Source organism: Argopecten irradians, chromosome 3 (assembly GCF_041381155.1).
Source record: "Argopecten irradians isolate NY chromosome 3, Ai_NY, whole genome shotgun sequence".
In the NCBI taxonomy this organism is placed as follows: Eukaryota; Metazoa; Mollusca; class Bivalvia; order Pectinida; family Pectinidae; genus Argopecten; species Argopecten irradians.
In genome coordinates, this window is record NC_091136.1 from 28287858 (window position 1) to 28305018 (window position 17161).

General features: G+C 33.6%; 1 protein-coding gene across 1 annotated transcript; it reads left to right on the forward strand.

Moving 5' to 3' along the window:
• The first annotated feature begins 5292 nt into the window (after nucleotides 1-5292).
• Nucleotides 5293-14098, forward strand: LOC138319605 (uncharacterized). Its single transcript, XM_069262754.1, has 6 exons — nucleotides 5293-5473; nucleotides 9369-9461; nucleotides 9698-9850; nucleotides 10392-10591; nucleotides 11143-11282; nucleotides 12315-14098. Exons 1-6 carry the CDS (start codon nucleotides 5342-5344, stop codon nucleotides 12497-12499), a joined length of 903 nt encoding a protein of 300 aa, XP_069118855.1. The 5' UTR covers nucleotides 5293-5341; the 3' UTR covers nucleotides 12500-14098.
• The last annotated feature ends 3063 nt before the right edge of the window (nucleotides 14099-17161 follow it).

Below are 17161 nucleotides of genomic sequence, written 5' to 3' on the forward strand. Positions count from 1 at the left end.
GTGTATCTCCAGATTTTATTTTAACGAAATTAAGTACAAAAGTCCTATCATTTCAATGCCGGCGACATGTTTTCGTGGTATAAATGGTGATTTTTCTCGATTTTTTCCCTAGTCATTCAAATATTGGTTTTAAGGGTATAAATAATCATTGCTTTCCAACACTAAATATTTTTTATCTTTACAATAAATTCATAATAAGATAAGATAAGATAAGTTTATTTCTGGTTCAGGACTTATATGTAAAGTCCTCTATACCAGACTCAGACAAAATATAAAGTTTTACTTAATACATTTTTATCCGGTTATAATAATGAATTAGTGATGCATAAAGGCTTTGTAGTTGTATAAGAGTTCTTGTTCTTTCCAATGTTTATCTAACGCATTTTTGAAGGAAATTATATTTGGCGCCATCACTACAAGTAGCTCTTGACTTAGTGAAAAAAAAGTTTCTCCTAATCTCATAGTTAGATCTTGTATGGAATAGCTTCCTCCTATGCCCCCTGCTGCTCTCGCGGTCCGTTGCATCTTTCCATAAAGATAAAATGTTACAGCATTCGGAATAATATACTCAATCTAAAATTTTGAAGAGTTCTATCATGTCTCCTCGTATTCTTCTATATGCCAATGTTGGTAATTTCAGTTTCTCCAGCCTTTGACTGACATATGCTAGATGTGACATTCCTGGTAGACATTTTGTCGCTCTTCTTTGGACACTTTCTATCATTTCTATATGCTTCTGTAGGTAAGGCACCCATACGGGGCAAGCATAGCCCAAATGAGACCGAACTAAGCATTTATAAAGCGGAATAAATGATTTGATGTCTAAAAACTGAAAAGTTCTTCTCAAAAGTCCTAACAAGGAATTTGCTTCTTTTTTTTACTTTCTCTGATATATGGCTGTCGAAGCTTAACGTGGAATCTACAATTACTCCTATATCTTTTTCTTGGTCTATATGTTACAGTGTTTTTCCATTGAGCTGGTATTGTAAAATTTCCTCACATTGGTTTCTTGTTCTCTGTGTATCCTTATGTGTACATTTATCTGGGTGCATTTTTAGAAGCCACGTTTCATTCTATTTCGACATTGTATCTAAATAACTTTGCAGATCTAAAGCATCATCTTTGCCACGGATAGCCTTGAATATTTTAGTATCATCCGCAATTAAGTAAGATCATTAACAAATATCACAAATAATAAGGGTCCAAGAACCGATCCTTGTGGAATTCCTGATGTTACGCTTGACCATTCGGAATTTTTGCCATTCACAGTTACCATTTGATGTCTTCCTTTCAAAAAAGTTGAAATCCAAGTTTTCATCTGCTGGTTGAAATTATCTGAGTTTAATTTATTCAGTAAACGGTTGTGCGGAACTGTATCTACAATCGACTACGTCACCTTTATCTAAAGCAGTTGTCCATTTATCCAAAACTTCTAAAAGTTGTAATGTTGTTGATCTACCTGATAAGAAACCGTATTGTTTGTTGGAGAAGTACTTGTTTTTCCTCATAAATGTTACTATTTGATCCCTTATTAGAGTTTCTAGTGTTTTACAAGCAACTGACGTGAGACTTACAGGCCTTTAGTTTCCCGGTTCACACTTATCTCCTAATTTTAAAATGGCACACTCTCGAGCCCTTTTCCAATCATCCGGGAGAGCAAATAATACATTTGACAATAACCAAGTCGTTTTGGGGAAAAAATAGAATCGTTAGAGTAGAGTTCTCGCGTCATGTGCACAGGGATCTGAGTATAGGAGGTTAAAGTTTATATAATATATGGACCCACCTGTGTTAGTCCAAAGTGCCCATTAAATTGTGTACAAGTGAATTTACATTACAAGAAATAATACTATTATAACTATCACTGTCGTTATATCCATCCGGGCGAAGTCGGGCGTCGCTCTCTCGCTAAACAAAATAATCTTCATTGGAAGATTCAACAAGCCTGTGATTGGTCAGTTTGTCAACACATTCTGAACATTTAATTAAAATAAATCAAATGGTAATCACTGCGCCAGACGGCTAAACAGCAAAGATCTAACGTAGTTTACACAGAAAATCTTGCAATTGTTTGGTGTTTGTAGCGGCTCGTCTTAGGTCATCGATAAATATTTTCTTATGCTGTTGATGCCCTAGTTAGTTATATAAATACCAGGTACCGATATGATTCTGATAATGTATAGCTCAATCTGATCCTGCACATCAACCTTCTCCACTCTTACTCAGGCTGATTTTATATGCACACGTGTACAAGGACTCATGAATAAGGACATCTTATACTATAGAAGTTTTCGGAAGTGGTCATGACTTCTATTATATATTGAAAATAAAACGTGCTGAAAACTGGTTTTTTTTTGTTTTTTTGTTTTTTTGTTTTGTAAATTAAAAACTTGGTACAGAATTAAGATCATATAAACCTCTGGAAACTTTGATTGTCCTTCGGATCCATACTGTATCGTATAGAGGATCTTATAAGAGTGACAATATGAAATTTCATAAAAAGAGTAAAATATAATACGTTTGTTTAAAGGCCCACTATCTTTCCGGCCCAAAATTTAAAGGTTTCTTAAAAAATTAATAATAAAAGAAAATATATATTGATTGCTTAAGATGAGGTTACAACACCAAACATATGCAAGATTTCCTTCTAATGTACGATAACAGTGGAGATTCATTTCGCTGTTTTGCTGTCTGGCGCAGTGATAGTCAACTACCGCGCGGCATTTAGGACGACGGCGGGAAACATAAAACGACCCGCGTTATGAAAATTAACATTTTATTTATTCTAATTAAACAGTTCTGAAGGTGATGATAAGTGTGCTAGTAAACATATAGTTAATAACTTCTGCGACTCGACAAAATTATTGATCTATTATGTATTTATTTAGAGGAAATATCAACTTTACTAGCCAAAGGTATTTAGTACTCAACTCTCACTGAAAGGGTCCCACGTTTATACGCCAAGGCTCACAAAAATAAAAAATAGTTTCATAAAATCTCATATAAAAAGGACACTTATCACATAATCCGCCAGATATCTAGTATATGTCATTAGTGTAACATTACATGCAGCGCTTTTCATTGGCTGAAAATCCATTATGACGTTATATAACTAACAATGACGAACAGAATTTGAGGAAATCGTGAGAAAATGGCTGCATTCGCTTGACTTTGGCAACAAATTTTTCGTTAAAATTGCGTGATATATTCAACCCAAATCCAGTTTTTTGTAACTTTTATCGTAAATTCAGCCTAGCTTCTGAAAAAAAAATATTAAAATTGTACCTAGAAAATAGTAACTTTGATGGCGCTGTGACGCCACGAGGCTTTATTGCATGGGGTGTGACGTTTCCGTCTTTCGAAATCAATCATACGGCGTCATATATTGATTATGACGTCATAATTACTTGTAACGTCACTATATTAGAGTGTTATATTACGCATCTGGATCTCAATATAATTTTAAAATGACATGGCTTTTTTCATGGACTGAACTGACTAGTTTGTTATGTTCCAAGTACATTCTTATGACAATTAAAGTCTTAAAAACAAAACCATTACCAGTGGCGTAGCGCCCGTGCATGCTTGCATGCTCAAGCATGCAAAAATTAATCTGACTTACATTTTTGAACAGTCAGAAAAAACACAACATTGGATACACATGACGCTGCAGAATATAAATTATGTATAAATACATATGATATGCCCAACTGTATGCCTAACAACTTTGTGCACATTTGATAGACTTGAAGATTGGCCATTCTGGAAATTTATTAGAATAGTCTATATATTTCCGGTTACCAAGTTGTTAAACATGTTTGAATTTTGTCGAAGACAATACTAGACTTAAACTAAAGAAGAAGACTTCTTCACCAAAATCCCTCAAGCAATTGTGGATTTTGAATCGGGAAACACTTACGAATACCAAAATAAACAACATCGCATGAAAAGTTAGAAATATTCTAAAAACATATAATTATCTTAAAAATGATAGCAAAACAACTTAATTAAAGCAATTGCAACATTTTCTTGACCTTAGTAACGAAAAAGTGAATTGATCAATTTTGGTTCACTTCCCGCCCCTTTAAAACGCGTGTTAAACCGTGATTTCTGGTGTCACGAAATAGTTGACTTTTATTTTTGTCGAATATGAACAGATTTTTGATTTAGAAAAGAATTTTTGTTGTTGTAATTGTTAGAAATAGAACAGAATAAGTAGAAAAATAGGTCATTAATACAATTTTTTTTTTTATTGAGGTGGTCGAGGACTGGTCCCTTCTTACGCAATTTCCACCATTTTGACAGTGGTCTTTGACTCGCTGTCATAAACAAACCAACACGTAAACTTAATTATAATTTTGTTTAAAATATTCTCCATAAGTTTTTCATCAGTTAAAATAACTCAAAATTCTTCCATTACTTACTAATTTAATATTTACACCCAAATCCGTGTTTTTTGTTCGAGCACTTGTCACGGGAGTCTAGTATGGTTATCACCTAAATATTGTGACTTCCATTTAACCATTGGTATATACATGTACGTTAAAAGTTACCAAAGAAGTAAAATGGTTACTACATTGAAACAATTTCCCGTCAGCTTCTGGGGGGCTTCGCCCCCCATACACCCTACCGGGGCTTCGCCCCCTGGACCCTGAGCAGGGGGCGATAGCCCCCTGCACATCGCCCCCTGCACCCCCAGGCATGCAGGCATTGTTTACAGACCTAGCTACGCCGCTGATTACTGGCTACAAGCATTTGTATATTAAAAAATAATCTGACAGTATGTCTTGGTAATAATATATGATCATAATATTTTTTTAAAATAAAACACTTGCATCTGTTATTTATCAGCATGAACCTTGAATAAGGTGTCTGAGTTAGGAACTTAGGTTCAGTTTTACGGAATTCCTTTTTAAGAAATCGTTTAATATAAATTCTACATAGGATAAAGAGGAATGCTCCTTTTTCGTGTCAAGCCCTGTGTTTCTGAGTGTAAGTTACATTTGTATATCTCAAGCAATCTACAATATTTACAATATTTAAGCAGAAACATATATAAGTTACATATGTATATGTTTCTGATTTAAGTATAAAGTATTTATATCGTGTTTATTCATTCCGGGTCGTGCTTAATTTTAATATATATTTTTCACTGTAAGATGTTATTTTAACCTGTTGTCATCCATTTGAATGACCTTTACGATTGTGTTTACAAAATCCAATGAAACTGAGACACATGAATTTTTGCTATTTTTAGAGGCCGTTTCTATTTTTAGTTTGTTGCCACATCGGAAGTGCCGCCATCTTGGACCCAGAGTTGGAAGCTACAACATAAACTTACATGATGAAGGCTGTATTATTGACCGGGGTTAGCTTTATCCTGACATCAATTGTCGTGGGAAATGCATATTATCAAAAGAAACAATTTTATCCTTCGGTTGTGTATATAACGAAGTCTAACCCCAGTATGGCTGTAAGTATTCGACGATACGATTGCAGGTCACAAAATGTAAACAGCTACAAAAACTGAAAAAGATCGATAGCCTATAGGTCTTTGATTATGTACACGTATGCTCTGTATGATGTGCGACAAAACTGTGTTTATTCGTTCATCATTTCGTGTGATTTGAAATTGTAAAGAAAATATGACGTTTCATGGTTAATTGATCATTTAGAGTATAATAACAAAACAAATGTAGCAGATGCTAACAAAACAACAAGCACGACAAGTACTGTGTGGGTTTTAATTACTGTATTGAACAAGTAAGTCCAGTAAAGATACTAAGATAGGGTGTTACCCAAAAATAATTGCAACAAAATTTTTTCTTTGTTTTTCATACAGATCTGTCTTTGTTTTATACAAGAAAAAATGTCGCCACAAACAAAAATTTGGGAAAGTGTTTTTCTTGACCCCCCAAAAATCAGAAAAATAGGGATATTTGCATAATTAGCCAGGTTTGAAGTCAAATTAATATAAACTTACATGGTTATCATGAGATACTAGAAAATTACTGTATGGCAAGAACGTTATAAGGACAGCACAGATTGCCAAAAACCTAAGTTGAAATCAACACAGGGAAAAAGTATGACAGCATGAAAATTGCGTAACTACAATAACTGTATGTCCTTGTAACAGCCAAATAGCTTTTGTTTGATTTTTAAGATACAAAATTGTTATTATCAACAATACCATTGATACTCATTTTGGTGGAATCTTTTTTAAATAAAACTTGTTGATTAAAAGCTTTAAAAGTAAAACATTTTACTTTCACTACCTGAGATAACATGGTTGCTTAAAATTGGTCTTTTGACCTTTTCCAAAGATATGTTGAAGTCCTAATTGAATAATATGTCTTTTTTTATTCAAGAATTATTCAGTAAGTGCCGTCTCAAGTGTTTAGATAGTTATTAATTCAGATTCTATGTAAGCTATACTAACCTAAAAGAGACAACTATATCAAGATATTCACAATAATAAAAGACGTGAGGTCGATCAAATCCTCATTTAGTGCCAATTTGACTAAACTTCTCTAATTGACCAAGTCCTTAAGTTGAAATATCAAAAATGTGAATGTCTATTTTGTAACTAATCAGATTGCAAAATACTTTGGCAGATATACTACCATAATGGAACGGTCTTTATAAAGTGAAATTGAAGTTTCAATTTGATCAAATATTCGAATAGGTCAGTTTTTCATTTTTCCATAATGGAACGGGATGGGGGTTACACAATTTTCAATGAGATAAAAGGATAAAATAAAATTTCAATGTCCATTTCATAGCTGAAAATCATCACAGTTCTGATTATTTTACTAATAAAGCATATTCGAAAAATTAAGATTTTTGTATTGCAAATTTATGGACTTCGACATATTTTGGTATTCAGCCAAATTAACGTTATAGGAAGTTTTTAGCAATAAATAAGATGTACATATTTATACAGTTTTTACAATAAATGATCAAAATAACAAGCACAAAATATACAAAAAAAAGATATGAAATATTTGGAAGCGTTTGCTTTTTTTCCGAAATATTAACTACGTATCAAAATGGGAGTTTTGCCAAAAAAGTATAAAAACACTTCAAATTGGCACTATCAGTCAACTTGATGGGTTAATATTTAGTTTTTTTCTAGCTAATGTATTATCGATCATGCTTAAATATCAAACAAAAAGTAATCCTTTAGGACATAAAACATAAACTGATTCTGTTCAGGGTTAGATTTTATAAATGTTTGCATCTAAAAAGAACAAAAACGGTATTGCTAGCTAAATTCAAAGGTTTTCAGTTGTTTTCATCCTTCTTCATTTCTTGGATTGACTGAAATTATTGTATCAATTCAACTTATTTGTACTAACCTAAAGTTTGTCTTACTTTCAAGTATTGCAAAAATAGCAGATATTGTTCTTTAAAAGTGGTCAAAAGTGTGATTTCTTCATATTTTATTATTTTTCGGGTGTTCAAAAAACGACTCTCAGAACATGATTTTTGGCGACTTTTTTCATGGTAAAATACTAAGATCCTCCAACCCAAAAAGCAGAAAACAAATGCTGTTGCAATTATTTGGAGGTTAGGTTTCTATTTTTCATATTTTTACTTGACTAAATCAGCAGTATGATATGGAGAGGGTACTGCGTTAATGTTAACTAAGTTTGAAAATACATGAAGTTATAACCTTTTATATACATTACCATACAAGAGATTAAGATGACAAAGCAGCTGACAAAAGGTAAAGTCAACCACGATAAGATTGTCTACCACATTTTACTGATGTGTCACCTGTGTTAAAGCATCTGCTAAGGGATTGGACTTCATATTGGAATATGCGTCCACCATATGAGATGGTGTGTCCTGTATCAAAACCAGGTCATGTTCACTGACCTATATTTTGACAATTTACCTCAATTTTTAAAAACATATACATGTTGCTTCTTCACTACGAGACATAAAAGCATTAAAAATATAACTGTAGATAAATTAAAGGTTATCTATTATAGTATATACTGTACAACCTATAGCTAGTAATTATGGCACACATGGAAGGAGACTGTTTGCCAAAGTAGCTTCGTCTGCTTGTTAGTTGTTGCGACGAAAGATATCTCTATGCAACGGTGAAGCTCAAGGTTATGACAGTTTGCACGTATGTTAATATCTTGAACCTGAATTATCTGAGTACAAGCAAAATAATCATGGAATATATGGACATGATGTCATCAGGAATTTTGATCATGTCACAGTGAAAAATATGCCTCTTTTTAGACTAATGTTTATCCTTATTCTTTTGTATCCATGAGGAAATAGAGGTTCCCCAATGTGTGACTGTTTATCATGTTAATCAAACTCAAGTTAGTTAATTTTCAAATTTTTAAAAGACACAAGCTTTAGCGAGTGCCTTTCAAACATTTGAAAATTAACTATTAAACAAGTTAAGAGTTTCAGTGATTTACAGGACTCATCAAGACGTGTCATGGACTCATGATTTTCTTGTGGGACTTACAAAAATTTTGAGAACCTCTACATTTCTTTTTATTGGGACTCACCAAAATTTGAAAATAAGTGTTCTGGACTCGCCTTAAAAAATCTTACATAAATTGCTGAGTTTAAAATTAAATAAAAGGTGAAAGTTTCCAACTTCCTGAAAGTACATTTCCAATGGTAAGATGTATCGACAGAGGGATCAAGAGTTTAGATAAACATGATAAACAACATTCATGCGTTGGGGAAGTTATTTATTCCATAACTTTAATGTTTGTACCGTGGTGACCATTTTCTCGTCTTCATTCAGGAAAACTTACCACAATACAATATTTAGTGATATCTTTCCACCATAGAATAAATATTAAGTGCCTAAATAGAGAGGCAATATTCTGTTGTTTAATACTTTGAATAAGAAACTACCTGTTAAACAGTAAATACAGTGCTATTTAAAAGAAATGCGCTATGAAAAGTAGCCCGCAGTTTAGAGCCAGTCGGAATCAAGAGATCTTGGAGTTGACCAATCAGAGGCTAGGAGTGTGTAAACATATATATATATATAAATGATAACCAACTGTTATGGAATTTATCACATGGGTTTTCATTGTGAAACATGCAAAGTTATGGGATAAAATATTTTCTCAAACTTTGGGGTGTGATAATTATACAGAAATCTCAGCCTTTTGGACATGAGGACTATAAAGGAATGTCCAATATTAATCTTATATTAGATGTTAAGCAGATTGGGTACCCTGGTCAACATTTATGGCACATTCAAGCTTAAGGCAGGGAGAGATTTTATTATGCAACATTATAATTTGACTTGCACAGACAATTACTATTAGGATCCAAACGAAATGCTATTAATGCAGTTCTTTTGTTTTTTGTTTCAGATGCTGTATATACAAGCTTTTGTTGGAGTTATCCTGATGGGGAAATTAATGAGGAAAATTTTCTTTGGGCAGCTACGTGCTGCTGAAATGGAGGTAATGTATTGTCATGAGCAAAAGATTTAACATTATAACAACATCTTGTATCACAGTACTTAAGAACTCATATTAAGTTAAGTTTGAGGAATTTGATATGCCTGAAAGAGCCTCTTTTATTCAAAATTTTTGGTACGGAATGTGTATGTGTTATCAAAAAACTATTTTAAAGCAACGTTTGTACTGCTTGGTTGTCTAAATCCGCTATGATTCAGTAATATGTTTAAACATTTTAGCACCTGATTGAAAGATCTTGGTATGCGGTGACAGAGACCTGTTTGGCCTTCACAGTGTTTCGTGATGACTTCAGTCCAAGATTTGTGGCTTTGTTCACACTTTTGTTGTTCTTGAAATGCTTCCACTGGTTGGCTGAAGATAGGGTGGACTACGTAAGTAACATATTTTGTCTATAGATGCATAGGCCCAGAATGTCATTGTACATGTATATTAATGTTATTGAGATTCATCATGATGATGTGATAAACACAATACTTACAAAATATGCATTTAGAACATTTTTCAACAGAAAATCATGTGTTCACATCATCAACACTGAATCTCCAATTTGCTATTTCTGAGCTTAAGGCAGAGAGCAAATACAGAGTTAGTCACAGACTAATTTTAGATGTCAGGTCAAGTTGGCGTTAATGTCATTGTATCATATATTTATTTATGTCTGATTCTGCTGTCTAAAAATTGATATTGACAAATTAACATTGACTTGATTGTGTTATTTTAGGGTTGACTCGTCAAGATTATGATAATGATTGACAAGATAAGTTGAAATGTCTGTGCTACCAGGAAAGTCAAAACATATGATTCTCTAAGAAAATTAAATTATTGGTTTGATTATTTTTGAATAGAAAGATACTTAGTCAGAAAAGTAAAAAGTTTTTGTGCTTGTGTGTTTCGAAGCAAGAATTTTGAGAGTTTGCAATGTTTGTATGTGTAGCCATGCCAAGACCCCCTAGAAACCTGGCAGGTCTATCTGACGAGGAATTGAAGGCAATGGAGGGACAGCAACGGGAAAATGTGGAGGCCAGACTTCAATGGCTACAAGACATACAGTCCCTGCTGGACGGGGCAATGGTGCTCATACAACAGTACAACACTGTTGCTGCACAGACAGGGTAAGAGTTAACTCCCCTTCATCTGCTACCTGTTACTTCATGTTATGCTACATGTTTCAGGAACACCTTACTTAAAGATGCTCCACCGCTGACAAATGATATTTTTTCACCATCAAAAACAGGAACAGACGCTTTAGTTTTTTTCTTTAGTTACAAATCACTTTCTTTACACCATTACCACGATTGAAAAGTTTGAGCTTCTAATTTTACTTCAAGTCAAAAATAATTAATTGCATCCAGAAAAAATTCCATTGCACTATATCCTTTATGGAATGAAGTAACGATTCTGCATGCACCAAAGACAAAATAAATCATCTTATGTTATTTTTTGTGTTAATTAGGCATATATATACACGATTACACACCAATTATTGTTCAAATGATGAATATCATTTGTGCTCTGTCGGCGGTGGAGCTTATAACTTAGATTCTTCATTTTATGTCTGCTGGCTGAGCCGCTCAATAAAAAATGGAAATGTGTGAAATATTTTACATGAAGCAAAGCACACAAAGATAGTTTTGTCCTGACACCATTTTGGTCTCTTTTACAGGATAGCCGAAATCAGTGCGGCTAGTTTTCCATTATCACAAAAGAAATCTGATGTAAAGAAGGAAGCTGATTTAAGCCAAAATTCAACACAGAGTTCAGATAAAAATACAGATAAAACCAATAAAGATGATCAAAAATTAGGTAAGTCATTAAATGTCTGGTTTATTTAGACATATAGTCATCAAGATAAAACCTGACCATAACCAAATTTTTTCTAGCCATTGTTATTTTATTATCTGATGCTTTTTATTTGGAATGATCTCAAATAATATCACACCTTTTTCATCCTTATGCTAAGACATACATGGGAAATATAGTACCACATAGCTAGTACCACAGAAAAACGTGTGTTAATGAACTTGTTCTTGAAATATTAGAGATTATAAGTCAGATGACAGTAATATGGCTCTTTCAACAAAATGTCTTTAACATACAAAAATATTTCATTCTGCTAAAGGTAGTTTTTTAGCCCACCATCATCAGATATTCAAATCGCTTTTTGTCCATGGTCCGTCCGTCAGTCCGTTAACAATGCTTGTTATCGCTATTTCTCAGAAGGTAGTGAAGGAATCTGTCTCAAATTTCATATGTAGTTTCCCCTAGGGCCCTAGTTGTGCATATTGCGTTTTGAGACCAATCGGTCAACAAGATGGCTGCCAGGCAGGATTTTGATAGTTAAAGTTTGTTATCGCTATTTCTCAGAAAGTACTGAAGGGATCTTTCTCAAATTTCATATGAAGGTTTCCTTAGGGCCCTAGTTGTGCATATTGCATTTTGAGACCAATTGGTCAACAAGATGGCCGCCAGGTTTGTTATCGCTATGATTGTTATCGCTATTTCTCAGAAAGTACAGAAGGGATCTTTGTTTAATTTCATAAGCAAGTTCTCATTGGGCCCTAGTTGTGCATATTGCATTTCAGGACCAATCGGTCAACAAGATGGCAGCCAAGGAGCCATCTTGGATTTTGATAGTTGAAGTTTGTTACTGCTATTTCTCAGAAAGTAATGAAGCGATCTGTCTCAAATTTTATATGTAGTATGTTTGAAAAGGTTTGAAAAGCAAAGAAAAGATCCCTCTTTCCATTGTCAGACATAGATCATTCTTTGGTAGGCGCCAAGATCACTCTGGGATCTCTTGTTTTTCAAAGTTAACTAATATTTTACAAATTTCAGATTTTACGGGTTTAGAGGGAGCAACAGGTTTCTCCCCCGCCAAAGAGGAGATAATTCCATCGTGGGAAGATCCCCACGAAGAGGAACACAATGATGAAATGCATGAAGTACGAAAACGCAGACTTCAAAAATTTACACAAGAAAATCCTTCTAGTGGGAAAACGGAACACAAATCACAGAATTAAGCCTACCACAAACTCTCAGCAACTGTGTGATTTTGGCTCCTAGTCAACAGAGTGCCGCATTCCTTGGAATGAATGATTTTGAATGTGCGAAAGTAAATGCTACCAAAGGTTAAGGTATCTGTGGTGTCAAAAGTGTGATCGTTTGGTGTAGTTGTGGAATTTGGATTTAGACGAATTTTAGTTATACATGGAATAGAGATAATGAGAGCTATCAGAGAGAATAACTGCTAGGTACTAGAGTGTGTATGTGTGCAATAGATAAAATTACAGTACCTCTTGGAGAGATTTAATGTCGATGGTGTTGATGCCAAATGACAATATTAATCAATAGGATTACCCTCAACTTTACCCAGCAATTAGAAGTGCTAGTGTTGACTTGCCTTTTCCATAAACACCACAATTATGGGACTGTTACGCAGAGCATTTTGTTTTTCATATATCACTTCATTAATTGTACAGTAATTTTCATGATGGTTTAAATATTTCTGAAAGAAAATGTAATAACTTTGATAGATTGAAATTAATAGTTCATAGTAGTATTTAAAACTTCATATTTTAAGAAGAAGTAATTTATTTAAATGCTACAGGTTATTTGATTAACTTAGGTGTTCACATTGACACATCACTTTAATATTAAGTTACCAAAAACAGTGACAGTCACTGCCTTTATTTAACTACATTTTATCATGTGTTCATTGTTTCTGCTGTATAAATACACAAGCTATGTAAAAAAACATTGCAATATTTAATTCATGTATTTTCAACAAGCAATATTTAATTCATGTATTTTCAACAAGCAATATTTGAATAGAACTACCGTATTTTCTGGAGTATAAGTCGTGACTTCTTCCACTGAAAATCGGGAGTGCGACCTATACACCAATGCGATTTATACGTGTACGGAAACCAAAATCAGTATACAGTTTTTAGCTCGCCTATTCGAAGAATAGGGGGAGCTAATGTTGTCACCCCGGCGTCGGCGTCAGCGTTGGTGTCCCATTTCACGTTAAAGTTTTTGAGCAAGATTCTATTTTGTCAATTGTTTAAGCATAAGTCATCATAAATGTTTATGATTTTATTTTTCTAATGTGTATGGATGCTGAACGTGCTAATACAACCAATTTGGGGCACTTTAGTGGGTTTTTGAGTCTGTTAATTTGTCATATTTCCATGTTTAAATAGTAATACTTGAACATCAACTTCTTCTGAATAGGCGAGCTTTGCTGTTCTCCAACAACTCTTGTTTTAAATGGACCTTATAACTAGTGTGCTATGTTCCAACCCTGGCTGTGAAGATGATAGGACAGTTTGGTATGATCACTTTGTTACATAACCAACTGAATTGACATTAAAATTGTATAAACCTTTGCTTCCAGTAAGAAATGAAGTAAACAAGCAGATATTGTTTTAACTCTTCGACATTGAAAGGTTTAAAGTATGCAATACATTGAGCTAAAATCAATTTAATAACGATCCATTTGCAGAATATATCTAATATATCTGTCATCTTGTGGTGATCATGTGGTGTACAGTATCGCCATCATTGTGGTTATTCACAAATTCACAAATAAATATTAACGAACTGTTGATTTATTCATTTATCTGTGTTAGCTTCTTTTTGTGGGCAACGGTGGAGGGTTTATATAGTCATCAAAAATGTTTGTACATACGCACATGATTTTTATTTTCAGCCAAAAACTGGTGCGTCAAAAACAGCATTTGTTCCTATTTCAATATATGCTATCAGTTTTAACAACTCCATGATTTTTGCTTACATATTAAAAGTTTATTAAATAAAACAATAGCCTTTTGGTGTGCCAACTTTTTAAAGTCAAGTCAGTTTATATTTTACATGTTTCAGATATCTATTGATGTGAAAAACTACTATTTAGATGACACGTGTAGTTTAAAGTTCTGCAGAGGTGTATACAATATATGATATACATGTACAGCAAATGTTTTTAAAATATTTTCAGCTGTGTATCCTTGTTTATGCATGACAATGTAGCCATCAAACACGAGGAATAATGTTGTTACTACATTTGGTAAATGTTGGTTAAAGAAGCAATCGTGGATTATTTATTTTGAACCATCAGGAACACTGAGATTGCGAAGGAGTAATGGTATGATTGTTTTTCTATTAGCTTAATAGCTTAGTGAATAATATTATTTATATACATATAGATATGCTGTTACTTATCTTTTTTCTAATTGGCTAATTGTGCAGTGTACATGATTACGTGCAGAACTATGATTATATGGCATATATTTCTATTCTAGAATCATATTGAAATACATTGCAATATTGTGATGTGACAACTTAATTGATATTGCAAAAATTGCTTAAATAACTACTGAAATTTAACATAAATTATTCCTTGATTTAGCTTATCTTAGTGGTACATTGTCATTAAAATTAGACTTGGAATCAAAAATAAGAAATTTAGCCTTGCTCAATTTAGCATCTGCTACCTATTTTTGATTAAATGCTACGGAAATAGGTAAGGGTACAGCCTCATTAGCCTTTTATGATATAAAAAGCATGTTGTTCACTTCACTCACACAGTCATGATGGCCAGTGCATTCGAATAGTAATCTCAATATGCGTATCAATTTTGTCATTTCTTATGTACAATAACAAAAGGACATCCTGTCTTTAAATTGACGACATAGGACATCCTGTCTTTAAATTGACGACATAGTTGGTATACATATAGAAACTTAGATGATAAGTTTAGGGCCAAAATACATATGTAATTTTGATACTTCATGTATAGAATTACTACTTTGAGTGGTGCAAGGATGTCACATTTAAATGATAATCTTTTCTTTACAATCAAAGTCCGGAAATAAAATAATATCAACGTTATATAAACAGTTTTAGTGTTTCAATGGGAAAACTGAGTATAATCACGTACCGACAAGAGATGTTTTGTTTTACATGTAGTAGGTAACTTATCTGTTGTCTCGTTTGAAAAACACACACACACACACACACACCACACACACACACACAAGAAACAAAGGCTGAAACCTCCGTCAATCTGTTGAAAGTTACTTTTTGAGCGGCGTGTATCATTTGAAATCTAATAGTTCTAACCACCTTTAATTCATCCATATAAAGTTTCGGGCCAACCGTCTATAATAAAATCATAAACATATTGAAGGTACATATCTAGCCGTTTCAACATTTCTGAAACGAAACTGATTTTAATTAACTGAAGTTATAAGCTTATTTGCTGTTTAAAAGCTTTGTATATAATGTGTTTATCAAATGTTAATTCCCATAAAGCAGGTTATACATTTCCCGACGTTGTCACACTACCCCACAAAACAGCTTTATGAACCGTATGATGGTTTACTAAGTTTCACTCACGGGATATTACATTTCTTTAGCGCTGTAATTTTATCTTGGATTATCAATATGGATGTACGAATTATTATTAATAAACATTTTGATTAAGATTATGGTCGGGTTATGTAGTATAACTTGAACATTCATGTCGCGCTAGTATTGCATGCCATTGGCTTGTTTTTAGTCACTGCCCAACACGAGTGTCCATCAAATGGCGCGAGAATGTGATATTTTTATTTTCTTAACACACAATGTGAATACCTTTAGCATAACTGATGAATTACTAAATGAATCAAAGAAATAAAGAATTGAATTGATGTGGGGCTGTGGTATCGAAGTATAATGAATCATGTATTGTGCTCGGCCTACAAATAGATTTATATGGTTACTGCTAGACCCACACAGCAGTATTGACACATTGAAACAAGAATCCTGAAACTCGAATATAATGCCTGCAAAAACAGAGCTGTTGATAGTCCTTTTCCGAGTGTTTTCACTGAAACGTTTTCATGTTAATATTTCTGTGAATCAGAATACAAAGTGACGTGGTTTAGAGAGATGCTGTGAGCAGCTGATAGCTGTGATGTGCTACTGATAATACCCAAGCTGTAAATTTAAATACAGAAAATCTTGGAAAAAATATTGCCATTTGGATCGACGTGCTTTAAGAAGAAAATCTTCTGCACAAAGATAAGAAATAACAGGCGAACACGATTATAAGTATCTTAAAAGTAACTGTCGCCATGGCGACATTCTATTCCATTCTCTCGTCACCATGACATTGTATATTTATACTCTCGTCACCATGACGACATTTTATTGTTATATTCTTATCAACATGCATATATATGATGCCGTGCTATTGTATACTCTCGTCACCACGACAACATTCTATTTTATATTTATGTCACCATAGAGTTTACGTATTCACCACAGAAGCCGGAAGAGCATTGTTCTGGCGCCGAACGTTAAGTTGAAAAGTGAACCAACAGGAACCTTTCTTTAGTCTGTTTGAAGTATGACCAGCAGAGATTGGTCATTTGATCATATATCGCTGAAATGATATGTTATGTTTAAGACTTCGTCTGGATTTAATCATCTGTCTGCTTGTAGTATCCTAACCACAGCACACAATAAACTAGCATTCCTGATGATCTACCGGGGTCTACACCATCTCGGGTCAGAGACATTCTTCTCTTATCATTCGTCTGTGTGCGGGTTTATTATATACAGTTCGGGAAATTCTAGCTAATGTATCATATATTTATAAAGATGAGATAAACAATAATCCAGCCAGCCAGCTTCTT